Raw genomic sequence first — 27,438 nt, 5'->3', positions numbered from 1 at the left:
AAACAATTACGCTGTTATCCCTAAGGTAACTTAATCTTATGATCATAAATTATGGATCAAAACAAACGTAAATAAATGATATAATAATGAAGAGTTTATTTATTCTTCATGTCACCCCAACAAAACATAATCAATAAATATAGAAAGACAAACAAAAGACTATATAAAAATAAAATGTTAAGCTCTATAGGGTCTTCTCGTCCTAAAGAAAAATTTAAGCCTTTTGACTCAAAAGTTAAATTCAAAAATTTATTAAGAGACAGTTGATTTCTCGTCAAGCCATTCATTCCAGCCACTAATTAAGAGACTAATGATTATGCTACCTTTGCACAGCCAGAATACCGCGGCTCTTTAAAAATCTGCTCAGTGAGCAGGCCAGACCTCAAAGTATTTTCAAGAGGACATGTTTTTGATAAACTGGCGGAAATCAATTTTGCCTAGTTCCTTATAATAAATTCACAAGGTAAAAATTATATACAAATAAATATACTAATTCTATCATTATTACAAAAATTTTAAAATTAAATTTATAATCTTAATAAAAAACCTAAAATACTTATAAAATCAAAAATAAAAATAATGAACTAAAACGTAATCTTAGAGATAGCTGGTTTAAAGCTTACTATTATATTTTATAAAACAAATTATAGGTTATTAACTTCAAAGCCTATCCCTTAAAGAATAAATAAGTTAATATTTATACCTAAAAAATTGAATAAAAACAATTAACTTCAAAAAATTAAATTTTCTTCTTAAGAAACTAGATATCTTGGGAAACGATGAACATCTCATTTCTATAAATAATTTAATAATAATTATGATACATTACCTATAAATTATTTATAAATCAACCCAAATTGAGACAAGTAAAGTAAATACTAAAATTTTGATAAACCCTGATACAAAAGGTACAATAAATAAAATCTATTTTTGAAAATTTAAAATAATATTTCATAAAACAATTACATTACGAATAAACTATAATCTAAAAAATCAATTCTACAAAATATACTAAGACAAAATTCGACAAAATTATTTTTATTAAATAATTAAATAAACAAAAAATAAATATAATAAAATAAATAATCAAGATATCCTGATTTGCACAGAAAAATTTTCAGTGTAAATGAAACACTTTACTAATAAGTTATATCTTGAAACTCTTCCTAGATACACTTTCCAGTACATCTACTATGTTACGACTTATCTCATCTAAATTGAAGCTAAATTAAAATAATAAAATAGAATAGTCAATAATGAGAGCGACGGGCGATGTGTACACACCTCAGAGCCAATATCAGTTAAATTAAATAAATTATATTACTATCAAATCCACCTTCATTAATAGTATTTCACCATCAAATCCGTTATAAACAAAAATCTATTGTAACCGACCTCCTCTTAACTATAAGCTGCACCTTGACCTGAAATATTTTATAATTATAAATCTTGAGAATTATAACTCTAAAAAGATTCTCTGATAACGGAGATATACAAACAAATAAATTAAGTAGAGTAAATCGTGTATTATCAATCACGGGGTAGGTTCCTCTGAATGGAATGAGATACCGCCAAATTCTTTGGGTTTAAAGACCTTAACTAGTAGTACCCTGGTAAATATAATTAACATTTAAAATAATAGGGTATCTAATCCTAGTTTATTATTTAAATTTCACAGATTCGTAAAAAGAGCTATAAATAAATTTTAACATTTCACTTTACAAATTTATATTTTAACCCTAAAAATATAAACAACTGTTTTAATCAATAATATTCACTTGTATCAATCGTATAACCGCGGCTGCTGGCACGAATTATGCCGATACTAAATCAATTGCTAAATCCAAAATCACTTGATAATTAAATCAAATTACTGCAAAATAGAACATTTAGTTTAACAAAACTTACATATAATACAAAGAAAAAGTGAATAAATAAGCAAGAATAAAACTTTTGGAAACAAAATAAGAAATTTAAAAATTTATAAAAATAAGAAAAAATAAAAGATTCGAATATTTAAAGAAAAAAAAAGAAAAAAAAACACAAAAAATTACAAAAAAAAAGAAACGCACCCTCAAATGACCACAACAACTTCTCTATTATATATAAATAAAGATTAATATGGAACATGTATACCAATAAATGTAGTATATTCTTTCTTATTTAATCTTTCTTTTCACTAATAATAAAGAAAGATTAAATAATATAATAAATATATTTTATACAATTATGTAAATTAATGTAATATATTATTAATATGAAATTAACTTTATATTAAGTTCACTTAAATATTAATTAGTTAAATAATGTAATTATAGAAAATATATTAAATTATATTATTATAATTAATATAATTATTTATATTAATATAAAATTTTATATTTAATAATATTAATTATATTTATTATATCCAATTATAATAATATTTAATATTAATTTACATATTATTATATAATTTATAATATAATAACCTATTTTAAGCTAAAACATAAGTAGCTATAATCCTAGGTAAATAAATGTATTAAAATAATCATTTAATAATTATAAAATAACATTATAGGTATTTAAATTTAATTAAATGTAATATATTAATATAAATTATTTATTATATATAATATATATTCAAATTATCCTAACCGAGATAAAATTAATTAGAAATAACCAAAATAATACACAAACAAATTTTTAAAAAAAATTTTTAATTTATATATTAAATATAAATGAAGTGCCTGATTAAAGGGTTACCTTGATAGGGTAAATCAAGTAAATAAAATTACCTTCATTAAAAATTACATAAGACAGAATTAAACTACCTCCTTTAGTATCAAAAACTAACGTGCATCATACACCTTAATGTAAAAAGGTAAGCTAAACAAGCTAATGGGTTCATACCCCATTTATAGAGGCATAAATGCTCTCCTTTTTAATAACCAACAACTCTACAAAACTTCTCTTCCTATCAACATTAATGATAGGAACGATCCTGTCCATTTCATCAAACTCCTGATTTGGAGTTTGAATAGGACTTGAGATCAACTTACTTTCATTTATTCCACTCCTAACAAGAAATAAAAATATAATAATAAATGAATCATCAATTAAATATTTTATTGTCCAAGCAATAGCATCGACAATACTGTTATTTTCAATTTTGCTGATTCAAATAAAGTATCCAATAGTATGAGAAACAGAATTAATTCCATCAATAATAATTAGATCTAGATTATTATTAAAGATCGGGGCTGCACCCTTTCATTTCTGATTTCCAGAAGTAATAGGAGCTTCAAGATGAAATAACTGTTTAACACTAATAACATGACAAAAAATTGCCCCAATAATGGTATTATCTTATTGTATTCAACTAAGATCTTTCATTTGAACAATTATCATTCTAAGAATTATTATTGGGGCAATAGGTGGTTTAAATCAAACATCTCTACGACAACTTCTAGCATATTCCTCAATTAGACATTTAGGGTGAATAATTAGATCCCTAACAGTTAGAGAAAACATTTGAGAACTATACTTTATTATTTACTCACTATTAAGATTAATTATGGCCTTATTATTTAAGCAAATAAATCTATTTTTTATAAACCAAATTTATTCAGCCAGAAATATAAAAACTGAAATTAAATTCATAATATTTTTATCTCTTTTATCCCTAGGTGGTTTACCACCATTCCTCGGATTTCTACCAAAATGAATTGTAATACAATCATTGATAGAAAATAACATAACAACTATTATAACAATTATGGTTGTATTAACTACAGTTACATTTTATTATTATATACGTATTATATTCTCAGCCCTAATTATGTCATACACAGAAAATTCATGATCTATAAAAATAAAGTCTCAAAAATCAAGAATTATTCTTCCTATAACAGTAATAATTTCAACAATAGGATTAATCTCAACATCAACCTTAATCTCATTATGCTAAGGACTTAAGTTAACTAAACTAATAACCTTCAAAGTTATAATTAAAAGAATAATCTTTTAGGCCTTAGTAAAATTCATGAATTGCAGTCTAGAATCATAATTGAATATAAGGCCTAAAGCATGGTAAGAGAGAAACATCTCATAAGTAGATTTACAGTCTACCACCTTAAATTCAGCCATCTTACCGCAAAAATGATTATTCTCAACAAACCATAAGGATATTGGTACTTTAAACTTCTTATTTGGAGCATGAGCAGGAATAGTAGGAACATCAATAAGAATACTTATTCGTGCTGAACTTGGTCAACCAGGATCTCTAATTAGAGATGACCAAATTTATAATGTCATTATTACAGCCCACGCATTTGTAATAATTTTTTTATAGTAATACCTATTATAATTGGTGGGTTTGGTAATTGACTCGTACCATTAATAATTGGTGCACCAGATATAGCGTTCCCACAAATAAATAATATAAGTTTTTGATTATTACCGCCTTCACTAACCCTTCTTCTTACATCTTCTATAGTAGATAACGGTGCTGGTACAGGATGAACAGTATACCCTCCTCTTGCAGGAGCTATCGCACATGGGGGGGTATCTGTAGACCTAGCTATTTTTTCACTTCACTTAGCAGGTGTATCATCTATTCTTGGTGCAGTAAACTTCATTACAACAGCAATTAATATACGATCAGAAAGTATAACTCTAGATCAAACACCTTTATTTGTTTCATCTGTAGCTATTACAGCCCTTCTCCTCCTTTTACTGCTTCCAGTATTAGCAGGGGCTATTACTATACTATTAACAGATCGAAATTTAAATACATCATTCTTTGACCCTGCAGGAGGAGGTGACCCAATTCTATATCAACACCTATTCTGATTCTTTGGGCACCCAGAAGTTTACATTTTAATTCTGCCAGGATTTGGAATTATTTCTCACATTGTATGTCAAGAAAAAAAGGAAAAATTGAATCATTTGGAACATTAGGCATAATTTATGCTATATTATCAATTGGACTAATAGGATTTATTGTATGAGCACATCACATATTCACAGTAGGAATAGATGTTGACACACGAGCATACTTTACATCAGCAACAATAATTATTGCTGTACCTACAGGAATTAAGGTATTCAGATGATTAGCTACACTAAATGGAACTAAATTCAAATTCAATCCACCGTTATTATGAGCTTTAGGATTTATTTTTCTATTCACAATTGGTGGACTAACAGGATTAGTATTAGCAAATTCATCACTTGACATTGTATTACATGATACATATTATGTAGTAGCCCACTTCCATTATGTATTATCCATAGGAGCAGTATTCGCAATCATAGGAGGTGTTATTCAATGATACCCATTATTTACAGGATTAACTATAAATAATACATGATTAAAAATCCAATTTACAATTATATTTATTGGAGTAAACTTAACATTCTTCCCTCAACACTTCCTAGGACTAGCAGGAATACCACGACGATATTCAGACTATCCAGATGCATATACATCATGAAATGTAGTATCAAGAATTGGGTCTACAATTTCTATTGTAGGAATCATTATATTCATTGTAATTATATGAGAAAGAATGGTTACAAACCGAGCAATCATATTTAGAGCTAATATAAGAAGATCAACAGAATGACTACAAAATAACCCACCTGCAGAATACAGTTACTCAGAACTACCATTAATTTCTAGATTCTAATATGGCAGATTAGTGCAGTAGATTTAAGCTCTACAAATAAAGGTTTGACCTTTTATTAGAAAAATTCATTAATGTCAACATGATCAAATTTATCCCTTCAAGATGGAGCTTCACCATTAATGGAGCAACTATCATTCTTCCATGATCATACTATGGTCGTATTATTATTAATTACAGTTATTAATGGAAAATCTCATATAAGATGTGAAACAAATACTAACAAAGAGATAGAGGGGCTGGCCAGTACTTACCTCAGCTCAGTACAGCCGATAGATACACATAAAACAGAACTGATAACTTACATTCCTAGCTTTCGGAACTTTGTTCCTTCATCAGGGAGGAGAGAGGGGAAAAAGGGAAGAAGGGAAAGTGGATTCAGTTACTCACAACCCAGGTTATGAAGCAACAGGGAAAGGTAAACAGGGAGGGTAGCAAGGATGGACAACCATGCCTCCATCCTTGCTACCCTCCCTGTATACCTTTCCCTGTTGCTTCATAACCTGGGTTGTGAGTAATTGAATCCACTTTCCCTTCTTCCCTTTTTTCCCCTCTCTCCTCCCTGATGAAGGAACAAAGTTCCGAAAGCTAGGAATGTAAGTTTTCAGTTCTGTTTTATGTGTATCTATCGGCTGTACTGAGCTGAGGTAAGTACTGGCCAGCCCCTCTATCTCTTTGTTAGTAATTACAGTTATTGTAGGTTATGCCCTAAGTTACATATTATTCATTGCCTACACAAACCGAAACATACTTCACGGACATTTAATTGAAACAATCTGAACAGCACTACCAGCAATTACAATAATTTTTATTGCACTTCCATAATTACGACTACTATATTTACTTGATGATTCAGTAGACGCAATAATTACAATTAAAACAATTGGACGACAATGATACTGAAGATATGAATATTCAGACTTTATAGATTTGGAATTCGACACTTATATAACACCAGAACAAGACCTAGAAAACGACGGATTTCGACTTCTAGATGTAGATAACCGAACAATTCTACCAATAAATACAGAAGTAGGAGTATTAACAAGAGCATCAGACGTTCTACACTCATGAGCAGTGCCTGCATTAGGGGTTAAAATTGACGCAACGCCAGGTCGACTAAACCAAGGAACATTTACAATAAACCGGCCTGGACTGTTCTTTGGACAATGCTCAGAAATTTGTGGAGCAAACCACAGATTCATACCAATTGTAATTTAAAGAACTTCAGTAAACTTATTTATCAAGCGATTATCTAAGATAATCTAAGGAGTTAGTTAAAATATATAACATTAGAGTGTCAATCTAAAATAACTAAATAATTAGTACACCTTGAAATACATCAGATGACTGAAAGTAAGTAATGGTCTCTTAAACCAAGAAATAGTAAATTAACGACTACTTCTGATGGGGAAATTTAATCTAAATCCCTCAAATATCCCCTCTCATATGATTCTCCCTATTCATTATATTTTCGACTACATTAATTTTATTTAATCAAATAAACTTTTTCTCATTTAAACCAAATCTTATTAAAAGAGCAGAAAAAAGAACAATTGATATAAAAAACTTAAATTGAAAATGATAACAAACTTATTTTCAACATTTGATCCATCAACTAATATCTTCAATTTATCATTAAATTGAACTAGAACATTCTTACGATTATTATTAATCCCATCAATATTTTGACTTACACCATCACGAATTAATATTATTTGAAATAAACTAAACTTAACCTTACACAATGAATTTAAAACATTACTAGGACCAAAATCATTTAATGGAACAACATTCATCTTCATTTCAATCTTTATTATAATACTAATTAATAATTTCATAGGATTATTCCCTTACATCTTTACTAGAACAAGACATTTAGCATTAACATTTGCAATCGCTCTACCTATATGATTAAGATTTATGTTATTTGGATGAATTAATCATACCAATCACATATTTACACACCTTGTTCCTCAAGGAACACCACCTGCATTAATATCATTTATAGTATTAATTGAAACAATTACAAATGTCATTCGGCCAGGTACGCTAGCAGTACGACTAGCAGCAAATATAATTGCAGGACACTTACTATTAACATTACTAGGAAATACAGGACCATCTATAGCAATAAACTTAATTTCACTATTAATTATTGGACAAATACTTCTGGTAATTCTAGAATCAGCAGTAGCAATAATTCAAGCCTATGTTTTCTCAATTTTAAGAACTTTATATTCTAGAGAAGTATACTAAACTTATGTTAACAACTCACTCAAACCACCCATTCCACTTAGTAGATTACAGACCTTGACCATTAACAGGAGCAATTGGAGCAATAGTTCTAGTATCAGGATTAGCAAAATGATTTCACCTATTTAACATTAACTTATTTATAATCGGATTTGGAATTACCCTACTAACTATAATCCAATGATGACGAGATGTAGTACGAGAAGAAACATACCAAGGACTACATACGGGATTTGTATCAATTGGATTACGATGAGGAATAATTTTATTTATTGCATCAGAAGTACTATTCTTTGTTTCATTTTTCTGAGCATTTTTCAGAAGAAGACTACCACCTACTATTGAACTAGGGATATTATGACCCCCAATAGGAATTCAACCTTTTAATCCTATACAAATTCCATTACTTAATACAGCTATTCTTTTAGCATCAGGAGTAACAGTAACATGAGCACATCATAGTTTAATAGAATCTAATCATACTCAAGCATTACAAGGACTATTCTTCACAGTACTACTAGGATTATACTTCACTATACTTCAAGCATACGAATATTGAGAAGCACCCTTCACCATTGCAGACGCAGTTTATGGATCAACATTCTTTGTTGCAACAGGATTCCATGGTCTACATGTAATTATCGGAACAATTTTCTTATCAACATGTCTACTTCGACATTCAATAAACCAATTCTCACCAAGACACCACTTTGGATTTGAAGCAGCAGCATGATACTGACACTTTGTAGACGTAGTATGATTATTCTTATACATTTCTATTTATTGATGAGGTAGATAATTGTTTTTCTAGTATAAATAGTACATTTGACTTCCAATCAAAAAGCTTGATATAAATCAAGAAAAACAATCCTAATTTTATATACAAGAATTTTTATTAGATTTATTATTTCAATAATTGTTATAATCCTTGCAACAACATTGTTGTTGTTGTTGTCTTCAGTCCTGAGACTGGTTTGATGCAGCTCTCCATGCTACTCTATCCTGTGCAAGCTTTTTCATCTCCCAGTACTTACTGCAACCTACATCCTTCTGAATCTGCTTAGTGTATTCATCTCTTGGTCTCCCCCTACGATTTTTACCCTCCACGCTGCCCTCCAATACTAAATTGGTGATCCCTTGATGCCTCAGAACATGTCCTACCAACCGATCCCTTCTTCTAGTCAAGTTGTGCCACAAACTTCTCTTCTCCCCAATCCTATTCAATACTTCCTCATTAGTTATGTGATCTACCCATCTAATCTTTAGCATTCTTCTGTAGCACCACATTTCGAAAGCTTCTATTCTCTTCTTGTCCAAACTATTTATCGTCCATGTTTCACTTCCATACATGGCTACACTCCATACGAATACTTTCAGAAATGACTTCCTGACACTTAAATCAATACTGGATGTTAACAAATTTCTCTTCTTCAGAAACGCTTTCCTCGCCATTGCCAGTCTACATTTTATATCCTCTCTACTTCGACCATCATCAGTTATTTTGCTACCCAAATAGCAAAACTCCTTTACTACTTTAAGTGCCTCATTTCCTAATCTAATTCCCTCAGCATCACCCGACTTAATTAGACTACATTCCATTATCCTTGTTTCGCTTTTGTTGATGTTCATCTTATATCCTCCTTTCAAGACACTGTCCATTCCATTCAACTGCTCTTCCAAGTCCTTTGCTGTCTCTGACAGAATTACAATGTCATCGGCGAACCTCAAAGTGTTTATTTCTTCTCCATGCATTTTAATACCCACTCCGAATTTTTCTTTTGTTTCCTTTACTGCTTGCTCAATATACAGATTGAACAACATCGGGGACAGGCTACAACCCTGTCTTACTCCCTTCCCAACCACTGCTTCCCTTTCATGTCCCTCGACTCTTATAATTGCCATCTGGTTTCTGTACAAATTGTAAATAGCCTTTCGCTCCCCGTATTTTATCCCTGCCACCTTTAGAATTTGAAAGAGAGTATTCCAGTCAACATTGTCAAAAGCTTTCTCTAAGTCTACAAATGCTAGAAACGTAGCTTTGCCTTTCCTTAATCTTCCTTCTAAGATAAGTCATAAGGTCAGTATTGCCTCACGTGTTCCAGTGTTTCTACGGAATCCAAACTGATCTTCCCCGAGGTTGGCTTCTACTAGTTTTTCCATTCGTCTGTAAAGAATTCGTGTTAGTATTTTGCAGCTGTGACTTATTAAGCTGATAGTTCGGTAATTTTCACATCTGTCAACACCTGCTTTCTTTGGGATTGGAATTATTATATTCTTCTTCAAGCCTGAGGGTATTTCGCCAGTTTCATACATCTTGCTCACCAGATGGTAGAGTTTTGTCAGGACTGGCTCTCCCACGGCCGTCAGTAGTTCCAATGGAATATTGTCTACTCCGGGGGCCTTGTTTCGACTCAGGTCTTTCAGTGCTCTGTCAAACTCTTCACGCAGTATCGTATCTCGCATTTCATCTTCATCTACATCCTCTTCCATTTCCATAATATTGTCCTCAAGTACATCGCCCTTGTATAGACCCTCTATATACTCCTTCCACCTTTCTGCTTTCCCTTCTTTGCTTACAACTGGGTTTCCATCTGAGCTCTTGATATTCATACAAGTCGTTCTCTTATCTCCAAAGGTCTCTTTAATTTTCCTGTAGGCGGTATCTATCTTACCCCTAGTGAGATAGGCCTCTACATCCTTACATTTGTCGTCTAGCCATCCCTGCTTAGCCATTTTGCACTTCCTGTCGATATCATTTTTGAGACGTTTGTATTCCTTTTTGCCTGTTTCACTTACTGCATTTTTATATTTTCTCCTTTGATCAATTAAATTCAATATTTCTTCTGTTACCCAAGGATTTCTACTAGCCCTCGTCTTTTTACCTACTTGATCCTCTGCTGCCTTCACTACTTCATCCCTCAAAGCTACCCATTCTTCTTCTACTTTATTTATTTCCCCCATTCCTGTCAATTGCTCCCTTATGCTCTCCCTGAATCTCTGTACAACCTCTGGTTCTTTTAGTTTATCCAGGTCCCATCTCCTTAAATTCCCACCTTTTTGCAGTTTCTTCAGTTTTAATCTACAGGTCATAACCAATAGATTGTGGTCAGAGTCCACATCTGCCCCTGGAAATGTCTTACAATTTAAAACCTGGTTCCTAAATCTCTGTCTTACCATTATATAATCTATCTGATATCTTTTAGTATCTCCAGGGTTCTTCCATGTATACAACCTTCTTTCATGATTCTTAAACCAAGTGTTAGTTATGATTATGTTGTGCTCTGTGCAAAATTCTACCAGGCGGCTTCCCCTTTCATTTCTGTCCCCCAATCCATATTCACCTACTATGTTTCCTTCTCTCCCTTTTCCTACACTCGAATTCCAGTCACCCATGACTATTAAATTTTCGCCTCCCTTCACAATCTGAATAATTTCTTTTATTTCATCATACATTTCTTCAATTTCTTCGTCATCTGCAGAGCTAGTTGGCATATAAAGTTGTACTACTGTAGTAGGTTTGGGCTTCGTATCTATCTTGGCCACAATAATGCGTTCACTATGCTGTTTGTAGTAGCTTACCCGCATTCCTATTTTCCTATTCATTATTAAACCTACTCCTGCATTACCCCTATTTGATTTTGTGTTTATAACCCTGTAGTCACCTGACCAGAAGTGTGATTCCTCCTGCCACCGAACTTCACTAATTCCCACTATATCCAACTTCAACCTATCCATTTCCCTTTTTAAATTTTCTAACCTACCTGTCCGATTAAGGGATCTGACATTCCACGCTCCGATCCGTAGAACGCCAGTTTTCTTTCTCCTAATAACGACATCCTCTTGAGTAGTCCCCGCCCGGAGATCCGAATGGGGGACTATTTTACCTCCGGAATATTTTACCCAAGAGGACGCCATCATCATGTAATCATACAGTAAATCTGCATGCCCTCGGGAAAAATTACGGCTGTAGTTTCCCCTTGCTTTCAGCCGTTCGCAGTACCAGCACAGCAAGGCCGTTTTGGTTATTGTTACAAGGCCAGATCAGTCAATCATCCAGACTGTTGCCCTTGCAACTACTGAAAAGGCTGCTGCCCCTCTTCAGGAACCACACGTTTGTCTGGCCTCTCAACAGATACCCCTCCGTTGTGGTTGCACCTACGGTACGGCTATCTGTATCGCTGAGGCACGCAAGCCTCCCCACCAACGGCAAGGTCCATGGTTCATGGGGGGGGCAACAACATTATCAAAAAAATTAATTAATGACCGAGAAAAAAGATCACCATTTGAGTGTGGATTTGACCCAAAAAGATCAGCACGAATACCATTCTCACTACGATTCTTCTTAATTGCAGTAATTTTCTTAATTTTTGATGTAGAAATCGCACTAATCCTTCCAATTGTAATTATTTTTAAAACTTCAGACATTATAATCTGAACAGTATCAACAATATTTTTTATTATAGTATTATTAGGTGGACTATACCATGAATGAAATCAAGGAGCCTTACAATGAGTAGAATAAAGGGTTGTAGTTAACTATAACATTTGGGTTGCATTCAAAAAGTATTGATATAATCAATCAACCTTAAATAGAACAAGAAGCCAAGTATTGCAGTCAGTTTCGACTGCATATATATATATATATATATATATATATTTGAATTAAAAAAACAAATACTAAAAAAAAAGGTCGCATGGCGCGAGATTCGATTCGGCGACCTTCGGATTACGAACCCAAGCGCTTACCGCTGCGCCACGACGCTGTAGAAAATTATTAATCGTAGAGACTATTTCACCGCAACGGTTTCTTTTAACTGTCGATTTTCTCGACAACGGCTGAAAAGTGCATCTTGGTGCTTTGCCACATTACAGCTCTGGCCATGAGCTTTTATTATGCTCAGTATGAATCGAATCTGAATTTCACAATTGGCGGCCTCCCCTTGTTAGTCTATTACATGATGTGGTGCATAATATTCGTCTGGTGACTTCTATTACTAGACACCAGCCATCCTGATGCACTCCACTGGCCACTGATGGGAAGACCTAATCATCTTTGACCACCAACCTTCTGGTGGTCTAATGTGGGTGATCTGCTCCTTGTTGACGACCCACACTGTCGGAAGAGGTGCATTCGTGCTGTACCTGTGACCAGCTACTGGAGTCTTGGCCGCTTCTTGTTGGGAAGCCAGGACGTACTTCTGCATGGCTAGCATCATCCCATGTGGAGCTTTTGGCCACTGACCCGGATGTGAACTTTGATGTCTTCCGAAGCGCTTTGATAAAGCAGCGTGCCATGCTGTTAGTGTTCTCGGTGAGTGGACATCGCCTGCGGGCCTCTGGGTCGGCATCCCGCATGACACCGCCTCTGCTGAGGGTACAGTTTCCGACCTCCGACAGGCACAGCAGATGGCACTGAGCTCGAAGAGTCAGCAAATTCCGGCCATGTGCACTGTTCTGCTGCCTTCGGTCAAGCTATTTGCGTTTTATGATTCTGAAAATAAAAGTACTGAAAACCAATACTGTACTACTAACAACCTCAGGCGTTTCACTGGCCCTCGCTTCCACACTGCGAGGTCGGCATCCTGTGGCCACAGAGACCACAGCTTCCTGTGTCTCCACAATTGGTGTAAGAATTGGCTCTTACTTTAGGACTTTGGTGGGAGTCGAGCCACATCTGCAGCATCAGCTGTCATCACCTGTCCAGGCTTGAAGTCTGTTGCAATGCGCTGTGGTGAGTTAGCATTTTTTGTTTGCCTTCTTGGCATTTTGTATGGCCATAACTTGTACAGACATCAGTAGCATTTTGGAAGTGTCGTTTGTTAAGTAACAGCAGCCTCAATACTGCAGGGAATCGTATGTAATGCCAATGAAGTGTAAATTCTGTAATTTAACAGGGCATGAGTTTCCATGCACTACAGCAGTGCCAGCTCACGTGAAATTTGTAGACGAGTTGATCGTATGCCATAGGACCGTTTAGAGTCCCGCTGGGCCATGACATGGCGTAAAAATTAATTTAATTTATTTTTGCGTGTGTTGTAAGTGGAGTTTCCCCATTTTTCTCTTATTGTAATAGCAGTTGTACAATACGCAGAATGCCAGAGACATGTACATTTATCATGGGTGAGAATGATGCGGCATTATCACAACAAGAAACCAGGTTTATTCTCGGCCATAATGGCTATGTTTGTGAACCGTGACTGTGTGGGATAATTATTTATTTCTAATTTCTGCTACCAGTCACTTTTTTATTTTATATTTAATGTAATACAATACAACGCCTTTCGAACATGTTCTGTTCATCTTCAGGCGTTTATACATGCATACATACATACAGAGAAATGTTACTTAAAAATAAACAGTCTTAAACCAGATTAATCTAGAACTCTTTGTCCATTGTTTGTTACTGTAGAGGCTGGTGTGGCATTTTTTTTTTTGGGGGGGGGGGGGGGAGGGGCAGTGGATGGCTAGAAATCGAAATCAGTGATGTCTTCTGCTGGCGTCCTTCCTTGTGGTTTACTATGTATGATATCACAGCCTGTATAGGATGGAGATAGATTTGCATCTGTTATGTGTTACGAAAATAGTGTGAAAGGCTTTTGTATGACAGACAGTTGATCACTTACGATTTCATCATCTTGCTGCTTCACTTGCATCACTGGTGTAATGGCGGAGCTGTTGATTAGCATTACACTATTGCACATTGTATTTTATCACTGACTGCTAACGTGATTCACTGCACAAATTGCTTGGACATACATGTAATCGATACAGACCCACATGCTACAGTCCGCCATCTTGTGTTGTGTGCATAACGTTTACATGTATGTCCAAGCAAATTTGTGCAGTGAATTACGTTAGCAGTCAGTGATAAAATACAATGTGCAATAGTGTAATGCTAATCAACAGCTCCGCCATTACACCAGTGATGCAAGTGAAGCAGCAAGATGATGAAATCGTAAGTGATCAACTGTCTGTCATACAAAAGCCTTTCACACTATTTTCGTAACACATAACAGATGCAAATCTATCTCCATCCTATACAGGCTGTGATATCATACATAGTAAACCACAAGGAAGGACGCCAGCAGAAGACATCACTGATTTCGATTTCTAGCCATCCACTGCCCCTCCCCCCCCCCCCCCCCCCCCAAAAAAAAAAAATGCCACACCAGCCTCTACAGTAACAAACAATGCACAAAGAATTCTAGATTAATCTGGTTTAAGACTGTTTATTTATAAGTAACATTTCTCTGTATGTGTGTACGTATGTATAAACGCCTGAAGATAAACAGAACATGTTCAAAACGCGTTGTATTATGTTAGATTAAACACAAAATAAAAAAGTGACTGGTAGCAGAAATTAGAAATAAATAAGAAACCAGGTTATTGGTGGTTAATTCTCAGCAGAAGGAATACAATAAAGAATTATATGGTATAGTAGAAGCATTGCAAGCTGTTCAGCAGCAGATGCAGTTGGGAACGGGGTAGGTAAAGGCAGTGTTAATTTTACCTCCTCGCTTTGCCGATCCTTTAGCAGCCAACTTGATAACGCCTTTTTGTGGGAAAACAACGGAGGATGTTACTCTGTTTATTAGCGAAGTTATCGCTACCATAAAATTGAGTTACTGGTCAGACGAGACATGTCTACACATATCTAATTTACGGTTAGTGGGCGAGGCTAAAATATACGTTATGTATCGTGAGATACTTAGCAAGGCAGAAATGTTTGAGCAGTTAGCGTTGCCTGCGCCAGTGCTGCCAGAAGCAGAGTAACATGAGATTATTCACGGAAAAGCTTAGTAGTCTGGCATAGAAACACAATGAGTTAGTGGAACACTTCTTAGGCAGAATCCAAAAGATTAATGCATGAACATATGCACTGATGTGAACAGAGGCTGACAGTCATTCTGCGTCAAGCTAAAAACATGGCTGTCGCTTACTTTTTAGTGGATATCCTCACTGACATGTCAGGTACAGTCATAATGGAGAACGTTATGCATCCGAGGCTACTAGAATCGCCATACACTTAGAGGAAACTGATACTGTTAGGAAAGGGCTTAATGCAAGGTACAAAAGTTTTTAGTAGACACAAATGTGCATGTGTCAGTCATTAGTCAGGACCTCTTAGGCAGGAAGAGACTGAGATTACATTGAGCAGGTGACTATGTGAAGTCATTAGGGAAAACACTGCTCGACTTTAGTATTGGACCTAAGCGTTTTTTGGAGCACATGTCGGTGAAGGGTGTTATGCATTGCTCAGACTCGACTTCAGTAGTAAACATCTTGTTAAAATCGATCTTAGGTGGTATACAACTGAACTTGCTGGAAATTTGTTTCCACTGGGAGCAACAACTGCAAGCGAGGCAATGTCACAAGGTGCACTGATCATGTAGGTGTTGCCAATTGAAATGCAAACATGTATGCTAAGGTTAGTTCCTATCATAACGCACTGACAGTTACAAAAGAGTTAGTTTCGATTACTATACGCACCGATTTACCAGAGGAAGTACTGTGTATGGTAGAACCACTAGAGAGTAATGAAGAAATGGATAAAATGCATTGTTTTGTGGGCAAAAGTGTGACACGCATTACTACTATAAATTGTGAATTTTTGGTTCCTGTTAGCCTTTTGTCAAAGATCTTAATGATTGCCACGTTAGATGTTTTGGATGAAGAAGCTAAGGATAGGTCATGTGATTACCAAATCTGGAGGTTGCATCCGAATTATGCAAAAAAAAAAAAAAAAAAAAGCGAATCACTTATGAGGGAGTGATCAACAAGCGTTGGAGGCTTTACTACTACAGTTTACTGATTTGTGTAATACAAATGGCCGGTTGTCAGCAACACTTCTTACACAACATTGTGTACCCACCGGCAATAATACTCATGTCTATTGGAAGCCATACTGTGTACCACAGCATCTCCAACCATTACTGGATGAATTCATTGATCAAAACTAGCAGAAGAAAATATGGTGATAGTGGATATTAGCAGATCATTTATCAGTTATACGTCGTCATGTGGTAACTATGTCTTTCAGTTTTACAAGCAACCTGATTCATGGCTCGTGCATGTAAAGGCCTTTGAAGATATCGACTTGTACCTTACCTTGACTACAGCCGGACCCCTTGTGTGTATTGTTTTGATTTCCCAGCTGCCATCTTGATCTCTGTGTAACCCTGACAACAGCCTCACTGCGAGTACACACCAGAGGGCATTGCTTAGTACTTATACGGCGATACCTATATATTTTAGTATTTTTATCATTTCATGGAATTAATGCCAGTTGTATGTCACTTTATGACAATACGTATATAAAAATAAATTTTTTTTTGTTCTTTTGTTCAACAGCTGGAAAATAAACTACTGGCCATTAAAATTGCTACACCACGAAGATGAAGTGTTACAGACGCGAAATTTAGCCGACAGGAAGAAGATGCAGTGATATGCAAATGATTAGCTTTTCAGAGCATTCACATAAGGTTGGCGACACCTACAACGTGCTGACATGCGGAAAGTTTCCAACCAATTTCTCATACACAACCAGCAGTTGACAGGCGTTGCCTAGTGAAATGTTGTTGTGATGCCTCGTGTAAAGAGGAGAAATGCGTACTATCACGTTTCCGACTTTGATAAAGGTCGGATTGTACTCTATCGCGATTGCGGTGTATCGTATCGTGACCGTGCTGCTCGCGTTGCTCGAGATCCAGTGACTGTTAGCAGAATATGGAATCGGTGGGTTCAGGAGGGTAATACGGAACGCCGTGCTGGACCCCAACGGCCTCGTATCACTAACAGTCGAAATGACAGGCATCTTATCCGCATGGCTGTAACGGATCGTGAGCCACGTCTCGATCCCTGAGTCAACAGATGGGGACGTTTTCAAGACAACCACCATGTGCACGGACATTTCGACGACGTTTGCAGCAGCATGGACTATCAGCTGGGAGACCATGGCTGTTGTTACCCTTGACGCTGCATCACAGACAGGAGCGCCTGCGATGATGCACTCAACGACGAACCTGGATGCACCAATGGCAAAACGTCATTTTCTCGGATGAATCCAGGTTCTGTTTACAGCATCATGATGATCGCATCCGTGTTTGGCGACATCGCGGTGAACGCACATTGGAAGCGTGTATTCGTCATCGCCATACTCGCGTATCACTCGGCGTGACGGTAGGGGGTGCCATTGGTTACACGTCTCGGTCATCTTTTGTTCGCATTGACAACACTTCGAACAGTGGACGTTACATTTCAGATGTGTTACTATCCGTGGCTCTACCCTTCATTCGATCCCTACGAAACCCTAAATTTCAGCAGGATAATGCACGACCGCATGTTGCAGGTCCTGTACGGTCCCTCCTGGATACAGAAAATGTTCGACTGCTGCCCTGGCCAGGACATTCTCCAGATATCTCACCAATTGAAAACGTCTGGTCAATGGTAGCCGAGCAACTGGCTCGTCACAATACGCCAGCCACTACTCTTGTTGAAGTGTGGTATCGTGTTGAAGCTGCTTGGGCAGCTGTACATGTACACGCCATCCAAGCTCTATTTGACTCAATGCCCAGGCGTATCAAGGACGATATTACGGCCAGAGGTGGTTGTTCTGGGTGCTGATTTCTCGGGATCTATGCACCCAAATTGCGTGAAAATGTTATCACATGTCAGTTCTAGTTTAATATATATGTCTAATGAATACCCGTTTATCATCTGCATTTCTTCTTGGCGTAGCAATTTTAATGCCCAGTAGTGTATTAAGATCGTTGTCTTTGCAGCTTGTACTAATGCCACTAGGTGGCACTTTATCTTCTCTCAGGCTGTAAGCTCACTTATTTTAACATAAAAGAGTCTATTATCTGATGATCTGCAACTATTTATCCATTTATATATTCGTATTTATAACTTGTTTTTTAAATTCCGTACAATATCTATATCTCACATCTTGTGAAGCGTGTACCATTGGCTGGGGCTGACGTAATCCGTTTTCGGCGCAAAATTTGCACACTATTTAACCTGTGCAGCCATTGCTCAAAAGCTTACAATCGTGAGAATGAGGGGGACCGCGGGCAGCAGCCATATGGGTAAATACTACATCGCTGAATGAGATTTTCACTCTGCAGCGGAGTGTGCGGTCATATGAAACTACCTGGCAGATTAAAACTGTGTGCTGGACCGAGACTCGAACTCGGGACCTTTGCCTTTCGCGGGCCAGAGCTCTACCAACAGAGATACCCAAGCACGACACACGGTCCGTCCTCACAGCTTTACTTCTGGCAGTACCTCGTCTCCTACTTTCCAAACTTTACAGAAGCTCTCCTGCGAACCTTGCGATATCCTTTCTTTCAGGAGTGCTAGTTCTGCAACGTTCGCATGAGAGCTTCTGAAAAAGTTTGGATGGCAGGAGACGAGGTACTAGCAGAAGTAAAGCTGTGAGGACGGGGCGTGAGTCGTGCTTGGGTAGCTCAGTTGGTAGAGCACTTGCCCGCGAAAGGCCCCCGAGTTCGAGTCTCGGTCCGGCACACAGTTTTAATCTGCCACGAAGTTTCACTATATCGCTACTTTTCTCTGACGCCATACTCATCAAACGTCCTGTAACTCTGCTGTTCTTGTTCTTTTAGCGCTGATTTTCTGAAAATGACTTTTATGTGAAGTCAAATCCGATCATTAATAAAATATTATTACCATCTAGATCATTGTTTTAACCCAGTTGTATCACTAGACCATTGTTATTCCTCTGGACCATGTTGCCCAAAGTTATCATTCTAAAGTTGTCTAAGTCGAGTGTTGGTTATATAATTGTGAAGTATAAACGTGAAGAAACAACCACAACAAAATGAAGAGCAGGCTGACCTCATGTGATGAGTGACAGGGACTACCGAGTGTTGCAAAGAGTGCTTGTAAAAAATCACACGAAGCCACTGAATAGTTCCAAAGTAGTACCAGCAGCCTAGCTAGCACAGGGCCAGCCAGGGCGTGCCAGACTTCATGGGTGTACAGTGTGCGGGCCATTTGTGGTGCAAAGTCCGGCCTGTCGCACTGCTTTTCTCAGACTTTGCTCAGTCCTTCTCGGAAGTATCCTGAACGGCTTGACATTTCATATAGCATTGCAGTGAGGCATTTTGCGGTTGGCACAACCCTCTGAATTCAACAGAATCGTGGTGTCTGCGCTGTTTATCCTTCGCTATTTGTTCGTGCTATGAAGGACGGGAATTTAAAGAGATGGGACCTGGATAAACTGACTAAACCAGAGGTTGTACAGAATTTAAGGAAGAGCATAAGGGAACAATTGACAGGAATGGGGGAAAGAAATACAGTAGAAGAAGAATGGGTAACTTTGAGAGATGAAATAGTGAAGGCAGCAGAGGATAAAGTAGGTAAAAAGGCGAGGGCTGCTAGAAATCCTTGGGTAACAGAAGAAATACTGAACTTAATTGATGAAAGGAGAAAATATAAAAATGCAGTAAATGAAGCAGGCAAAAAGGAATTCAAACATCTCAAAAATGAGATCGATAGGAAGTGCAAAATGGCTAAGCAGGGATGGCTAGAGGACAAAAGTAAGGATGTAGAGGCTTGTCTCACAAGGGGTACGATAGATACTGCCTACAGGAAAATTAAAGAGACCTTTGGAGAAAAGAGAATCACTTGTATGAATATCAAGAGCTCAGATGGAAACCCAGTTCTAAGCAAAGAAGGGAAAGCAGAAAGGTGGAAGGAGTATATAGAGGGTCTATACAAGGGCGATGTACTTGAGGACAATATTATGGAAATGGAAGAGGATGTAGAAGAAGATGAAATGGGAGATATGATACTGCGTGAAGAGCTTGACAGAGCACTGAAAGACATGAGTCGAAACAAGGCCCCGGGAGTAGACAACATTCCATTAGAACTACTAACGGCCTTGGGAGAACCAGTCACGACAAAACTCTACCATCTGGTGAGCAAGATGTATGAGACAGGCGAAATACCCTCAGACTTCAAGAAGAATATAATAATTCCAATCCCAAAGAAAGCAGGTGTTGACAGATGTGAAAATTACCGAACTATCAGTTTAATAAGTCACGGATGCAAAATACTAACACGAATTCTTTACAGACGAATGGAAAAACTAGTAGAAGCCGACCTCGGGGAAGATCAGTTTGGATTCCGTAGAAATATTGGAACACGTGAGGCAATACTGACCCTACGACTTATCTTAGAAGCTAGATTAAGGAAAGGCAAACCTACGTTTCTAGCATTTGTAGACTTAGAGAAAGCTTTTGACAATGTTGACTGGAATACTCTCTTTCCAATCCTGGAGGTGGCAGGGATAAAATACAGGGAGCGAAAGGCTATTTACAATTTGTACAGAAAGCAGATGGCAGTTATAAGAGTCGAGGGACATGAAAGGGAAGCAGTGGTTGGGAAGGGAGTGAGACAGGGCTGTAGCCTCTCCCCGATGTTACTGAATCTGTATATTGAGCAAGCAGTAAAGGAAACAAACGAAAAATTCGGAGTAGGTATTAAAATCCATGGAGAAGAAATAAAAACTTTGAGGTTCGCCGATGACATTGTAATTCTGTCAGAGACAGCAAAGGACTTGGAAGAGCAGTTGAACGGAATGGATAGGGTCTTGAAAGGAGGATATAAGATGACCATCTACAAAAGCAAAACGAGGATAATGGAATGTAGTAGAATTAAGTCGGGTGATGCTGAGGGAATTAGATTAGGAAATGAGACACTTAAAGTAGTAAAGACGTTTTGCTATTTGGGGAGCAAAATAACTGATGATGGTCGAAGTAGAGAGGATATAAAATGTAGACTGGCAATGGAAAGGAAAGAGTTTCTGAAGGAGAGAAATTTGTTAACATCGAGTATAGGTTTAAGTGTCAGGAAGTCGTTTCTGAAAGTATTTGTATGGAGTGTAGCCATGTATGGAAGTGAAACATGGACGATAAATAGTTTGGACAAGAAGAGAATAGAAGCTTTCGAAATGTGGTGCTACAGAAGAATGCTGAAGATTAGATGGGTAGATCACATAACTAATGAGGAGGTATTGAATAGGATTGGGGAGAAGAGAAATTTGTGGCACAACTTGACTAGAAGAAGGGATCAGTTGATAGGACATATTCTGAGGCATCAAGGGATCACCAATTTAGTATTGGAGGGCAGCGTGGAGGGTAAAAATCGTAGAGGGAGACCAAGAGATGAATACACTAAGCAGATTCAGAAGGATGTAGGTTGCAGTAGTTACTGGGAGCTGAAGAAGCTTGCACAGGATAGAGGAGCATGGAGAGCTGCATCAAACCAGCCTCAGGACTGAAGACCACAACAACAATGAAGGACGTTCACAGGTCGAGTGGTTGTTTGCACAAGAAGAGGCAGTCTAGCGATCTATCATCACAGTCCTTTAAAATCAGTGGGAGGGATACAAGAGAGGGGTGAGAATTCTCAATTCGCATAAGCGACAGGTACTGCTTATTTGCTACAAAATGACATTACAGCACCATGCTGAAGAAAGAATTTCAAACTTTTAGGTGTCAATGAAAGAATAAAGCATTACGATGATCGACAGACGGGATTCGTTGTTCTGTACATCAGGAAGCACTTTGTGCTAAATTTGTAGGCATGGAGCACTTGAAGAAATTGGTGGTATAAATACTAAAATTTCTGAAGTCGCAGTCATTATTCCATTTTCAGTTGCAACAGTTTTCAATGGAATTGAACGAAGAATATGGAGACTTCATATATTACCACAAAGTGCTTTGGTTAAGTCAAGGGGTATCCATGGAACGATTTTTCGATTGACATTTCACTGTTGTTGAATTTATGAAAGAAAAAGAAGTGTAGGAACGAAAATGAGAACATTAAGAATGGATTGTAGACCTCGCATTTTAAGGGACTTGGCTGCGCACTCGCCACAGTAGGCATTGCAAAGTAACTTCTTTCTATCTTGATGGAGGTGCATTAAAAAAAAAAAAAAAAATCGCGCTGTACAAGGGACATATTCTGGCACAGCCCAGTTCCTTAAACTCACTGACGTTAAAGAAAGTGCGAGGCTTGAAGAATTCATTGTAGCCTTGCAAGAATTACAACGATAATTTTATAAAGGTTTTGAGGACACTGTCAATCTTACAGCTACTATTTTTGAGACCGTCTTCCATTTCAATAGAAAATGCCCCGTGCATTTGCAGATGTAACTAACTGGCCTGCAAGGCAATTCCAGTTTTAATTACAAATCAGTTTGCGTTAAAACTGTCCAGGTCATCTACATTGCTTTTCTCGGGCAGGTTTTCCGAGTCTCCATAATACGTCTGCAAAAGTGATATAGTATTTCGATCGACATATTTGTGTGGAAGACTTTTCCTCGATTATCAGAATAAATAAGTCACAATTACGTGGCAACTTGAGTGTGAAATTGTCTGTGTATGCCCGTATGCCAACAATTTGTACAAGATAAAAATTGTATTACGTCTTCAGCGCGCCAAAAAGATTGATTAATACTGAAACTTGTGATCTATGATGTTGAGAAGTGTGAAATATAAAACCGAGTCACATGCAGTACGACTGTACTGCCATTTGAATGTGCGCGTTCGCAGTCTTCCCCTTTTCCCCCTCCTCGCGCTCAGACAGCGCCGTGTGGCGGTAGGGGAAGTGTGAAGCGAGGCTGAGTGCTAAGGCACTCGGACCCCGGTATGGACCGCGAGCAGAAATCTTGGCCACCTCTGAGACAGCACAATGATTGTGCGTAGCGAATTAAAAAGAATGGGGTACAATAAGCCACACGTTTCTGCAAGTGATAATTAATGTGATGTAAAGAGCGCCTCCACTAGACAGTGGATGTCTGGAAGCGAGTGATTTCTAGTGATGAATCATGCTATACTTTGTGGCATTCCGACGGAAGGGTTTGGGTTTGTCAAGTTCCTTGAGAAAGTTATCTGCCGCCAAGTGTAGTGCTATTAAACTATAGGGAGTATCTTTCGTCGTCAGAGTACGCTCCCGTTACTGCACTTAAGAAAACGCTAAATGCGGAAGGATATGAACACATTTACTATCGTGTTCTGCGTACGGTAGAGGAACAGTTAGGAGACTATTGTTGTATGGGCATGACAATATCTCTCTCATACAGTAGCACCTGTGGGTCAGTGGTTTGTGGGCAACATTCCCGAAATGACTGGCCTGCGCATAATCCCGACCTGAACTCCATGGAGCACGTTTGGTATGGGCTAGAACGTCGACTTTGGTGCAGACTCCTGCGTCCAATATCACTACATTCTCTGGTTTCGGCTCTTGAGGAAGAATGGGCTGCCATTCTACCACAGATATTCAGACATTTGAAAGTTTCGTTAGCAGAGTTCAAGACATCAAAAATGCGGAGGAGGGGCACACTATGTGTCTGGTAATAGGTGTCCAGATAATTTTGATCAGATGGTGTAGTAACATGACAGTTAGAGCTGGGACCTGTTCTGTCTGTTATCAGTTAAATATCAAGAGAATATCAATAATGATACACAAAAAGGGGGTCACCCACATCTCCATATAGTGTGCATCGTGGAATAATCTAATGTAGCCGGCCTTGTGGCCGAGCGGCTCTAGGCACTTCAGTCCGGAACCGCGCTGCTGCTACGGTCGCAGGTTCGAATCCTGCCTCGGGCATGGATGTGAGTGATGTCCTTAGGTTAACTAGGTTTAAGTAGTTCTAGGTCTAGGGGACTGATGACCTCAGATGTTAAGTCCAATAGTGCTCAGAGCCATTTGAACCATTTTTAATCTAATGTAGAGTCAGTCTTTGTACTTCAAACCTGTCACCTGGTAGGGCAGAATACTGAAGGTTCCACTTTGCCTTGTCTGTGCCATGTCGATAACATACGAAATAAAGACTCCACTTCCGCTGTTTAATGCCCCTTTAATGCAGCGTTAAACTGCCAAGGTAGAGTCACTGTTTTATAAACACTACTGGCCATTAAAATTGCTACACCAAGAAGAAATGCAGATGATTCATTGGACTAATATATTATTCTAGAACTGACATGTGATTACATTTTCACGTAGTTTGGGTGCATAGATCCTGAGAAATCAGTACCCAGAACAACCACCTCTGGCCGTAATAACGGCCTTGATACGCCTGAGCATTGAGTCAAACAGAGCTTGGATGGCGTGTACAGGTACAGCTGCCCATGAAGCTTCAACACGACACCACAGTTCATCAAGAGTACTGACTGGCGTATTGTGGCGAGCCAGTTGCTCGGCCACCATTGACCAGACGTTTTGAATTGGTGAGAGATCTGGAGAATGTGCTGGCCAGGGCAGCAGTCGAACATTTTCTGTATCCAGAAAGGCCCGTACAGGACCTGCAACATGCGGTCGTACATTATCCTGCTGAAATGTAGGGTTTCGCAGGGATCGAATGAAAGGTAGAGCCACGGGTCGTAACACATCTGAAATGTAACGTCCACTGTTCAGTGTGCCGTCAATGCGAACAAGAGGTGACCGAGACGTATAACCAATGGCACCCCATACCATCACGCCGGGTGATACGCGAGTATGGCGATGACGAATACACGCTTCCAATGTGCGTCCACCGCGATGTCGCCAAACACGGATGCGACCATCGTGATGCTGTAAACAGAACCTGGATTCATCCGAAAAAATGATGTTATGCCATTCGTGCACCCAGGTTCGTCGTTGAGTAGACCATCGCAGGCGCTCCTGTCTGTGATGCAGCGTCAAGGGTAACCGCAGCCATGGTCTCCGAGCTGATAGTCCCTGCTGCTGAAAACGTCGTCGAACTGTTCGTGCAGATGGTTGTTGTCTTTCAAACGTCCCCACCTGTTTACTCAGGGATCGAGACGTGGCTGCACGATCCGTTACAGCGACGCGGATAAGATGCCTGTCATCTCGACTGCTAGTGATACGAGGCCTTTGGGATCCACCAAGGCGTTCCGTATTACCCTCATGAACCCACCCATTCCATATTCTGCTAACAGTCATTGGATCTCGGCCAACGCGAGTAGCAATGTCGCGATACGATAAACCGCAATCGCGATAGGCTACAATCCGACCTTTATCAAAGTCGGAAACGTGATGCTACGCATTTCTCCTCCTTACACGAGGCACCACAACAACGTTTCACCAGGCAACGCCGGTCAACTGCTGTTTGTGTATGAGAAATCGGTTGGAAACTTTCCTCATGTCAGCACGTTTTAGGTGTCTCCACCAGCGCCCACCTTGTGTGAATGCTCTGAAAAGCTAATCATTTGCATATCACAGCATTTTCTTGCTGTCGGTTAAATTTCTCGTCTGTAGCACGTCATCTTCGTGGTGTAGCAATTATAATGGCCAGTAGTGTATTATCGACACGACTGTGAAAGCGAAAATGGGACCCTTCAATTACAAAAGACAGGTAAAAATACACATCTAGAGGTCTGAGCCGTCATTGGCCACTCCCTCTCTACACTCTATAGGTTCCCTAGGCGAGGCTAGAGACGCACTCACACTGGGGGCTCTATGCGTCCCGACTGGAGGTTGCGACTCCAGACGACGCCGAAGCCGCCGACGTCAGCGGTGCCCTTGAAGATGACCAGCAGCACGCCGCCGAACATGAACACCGTCTGCACCACGTCCGTCCACACCACTGCCTTGATGCCGCCCTGTGAGCCAAACAGAAGCACATCTGATTGGATGAACAAATCTCACACAGCTGTCAGCGACAATTACACGGTATGCAGGTTCTAACAAAGGGTCGTACCATCCTCACAACGCAAAAGAGGTCCAATCGTTCTTTCAATCACATATCGTGTACCGCGAATCCATTCACGAAAGAGAGTGTCGAACGGGGTGGAACGTTCAAGTTCTATAGGTTTTTCAAAAAGTGTGAAGTTGGACATTCCTTTTTTTATAGAAAGTTAGCCGCTGATGCTGCTGTGGCGTTTACAGACAAACTCTGAGTCTGAGATATTATTATCGCGAGTGGTAGCGAACAGTTGTTGAGAGCTTATATCGATATGATGTCTGTTCTTTCGGACATGTCCGAAAGAATAGACACCATACCCATATAAGTATATTTTGTGGACTGGCAAGAGCGCCAATCCACTGTGACGGGTAGCCGAAAGGCACGCGTTTAAGCTCACGCAGGCTGGCGTGAGGTCTGGAACAGTTAAAGGAATTGAGTCTAGCAAAAAAGGTACGTAGCTTCTGGAATACTTAACTTTAATCCATAATTGGTGAACATCGGTCTGACGGTACATGCATCACAAGATAAATAGCATATGGTAATGGCGCCTTGCTAGGTCGTAGCAAATGACGTAGCTGAAGGCTATGCTAACTATCGTCTCGGCAAATGAGAGCGTAATTTGTCAGTGAACCATCGCTAGCAAAGTCGGCTGTACAACTGGGGCGAGTGCTAGGAAGTCTCTTTAGACCTGCCGTGTGGCGGCGCTCGGTCTGCAATCACTGACAGTGGCGACACGCGGGTCCGACGTATACTAGCGGACCGCGGCCGATTTAAAGGCTACCACCTAGCAAGTGTGGT

At 38.5% G+C, this 27,438-nt stretch overlaps 1 protein-coding gene across 1 annotated transcript in view; it reads right to left on the bottom strand.

The window, feature by feature from the left end:
• The window catches only part of LOC124619398 (sodium-coupled monocarboxylate transporter 1-like), a 336,549-nt gene that overhangs the window by 136,369 nt on the left and 172,742 nt on the right, over positions 1–27,438 (bottom strand). The window contains exon 7 of the mRNA XM_047145752.1: positions 26,403–26,557. Coding sequence (XP_047001708.1) covers positions 26,403–26,557 — 155 coding nt within the window. The remainder of the gene's footprint in view (positions 1–26,402; positions 26,558–27,438) is intronic.

This window comes from Schistocerca americana, chromosome 6 (assembly GCF_021461395.2).
Source record: "Schistocerca americana isolate TAMUIC-IGC-003095 chromosome 6, iqSchAmer2.1, whole genome shotgun sequence".
In the NCBI taxonomy this organism is placed as follows: domain Eukaryota; kingdom Metazoa; phylum Arthropoda; class Insecta; order Orthoptera; family Acrididae; genus Schistocerca; species Schistocerca americana.
Note: the sequence above shows the minus strand (reverse complement) of the source record. Positions and strands in the feature narration are given on the sequence as shown.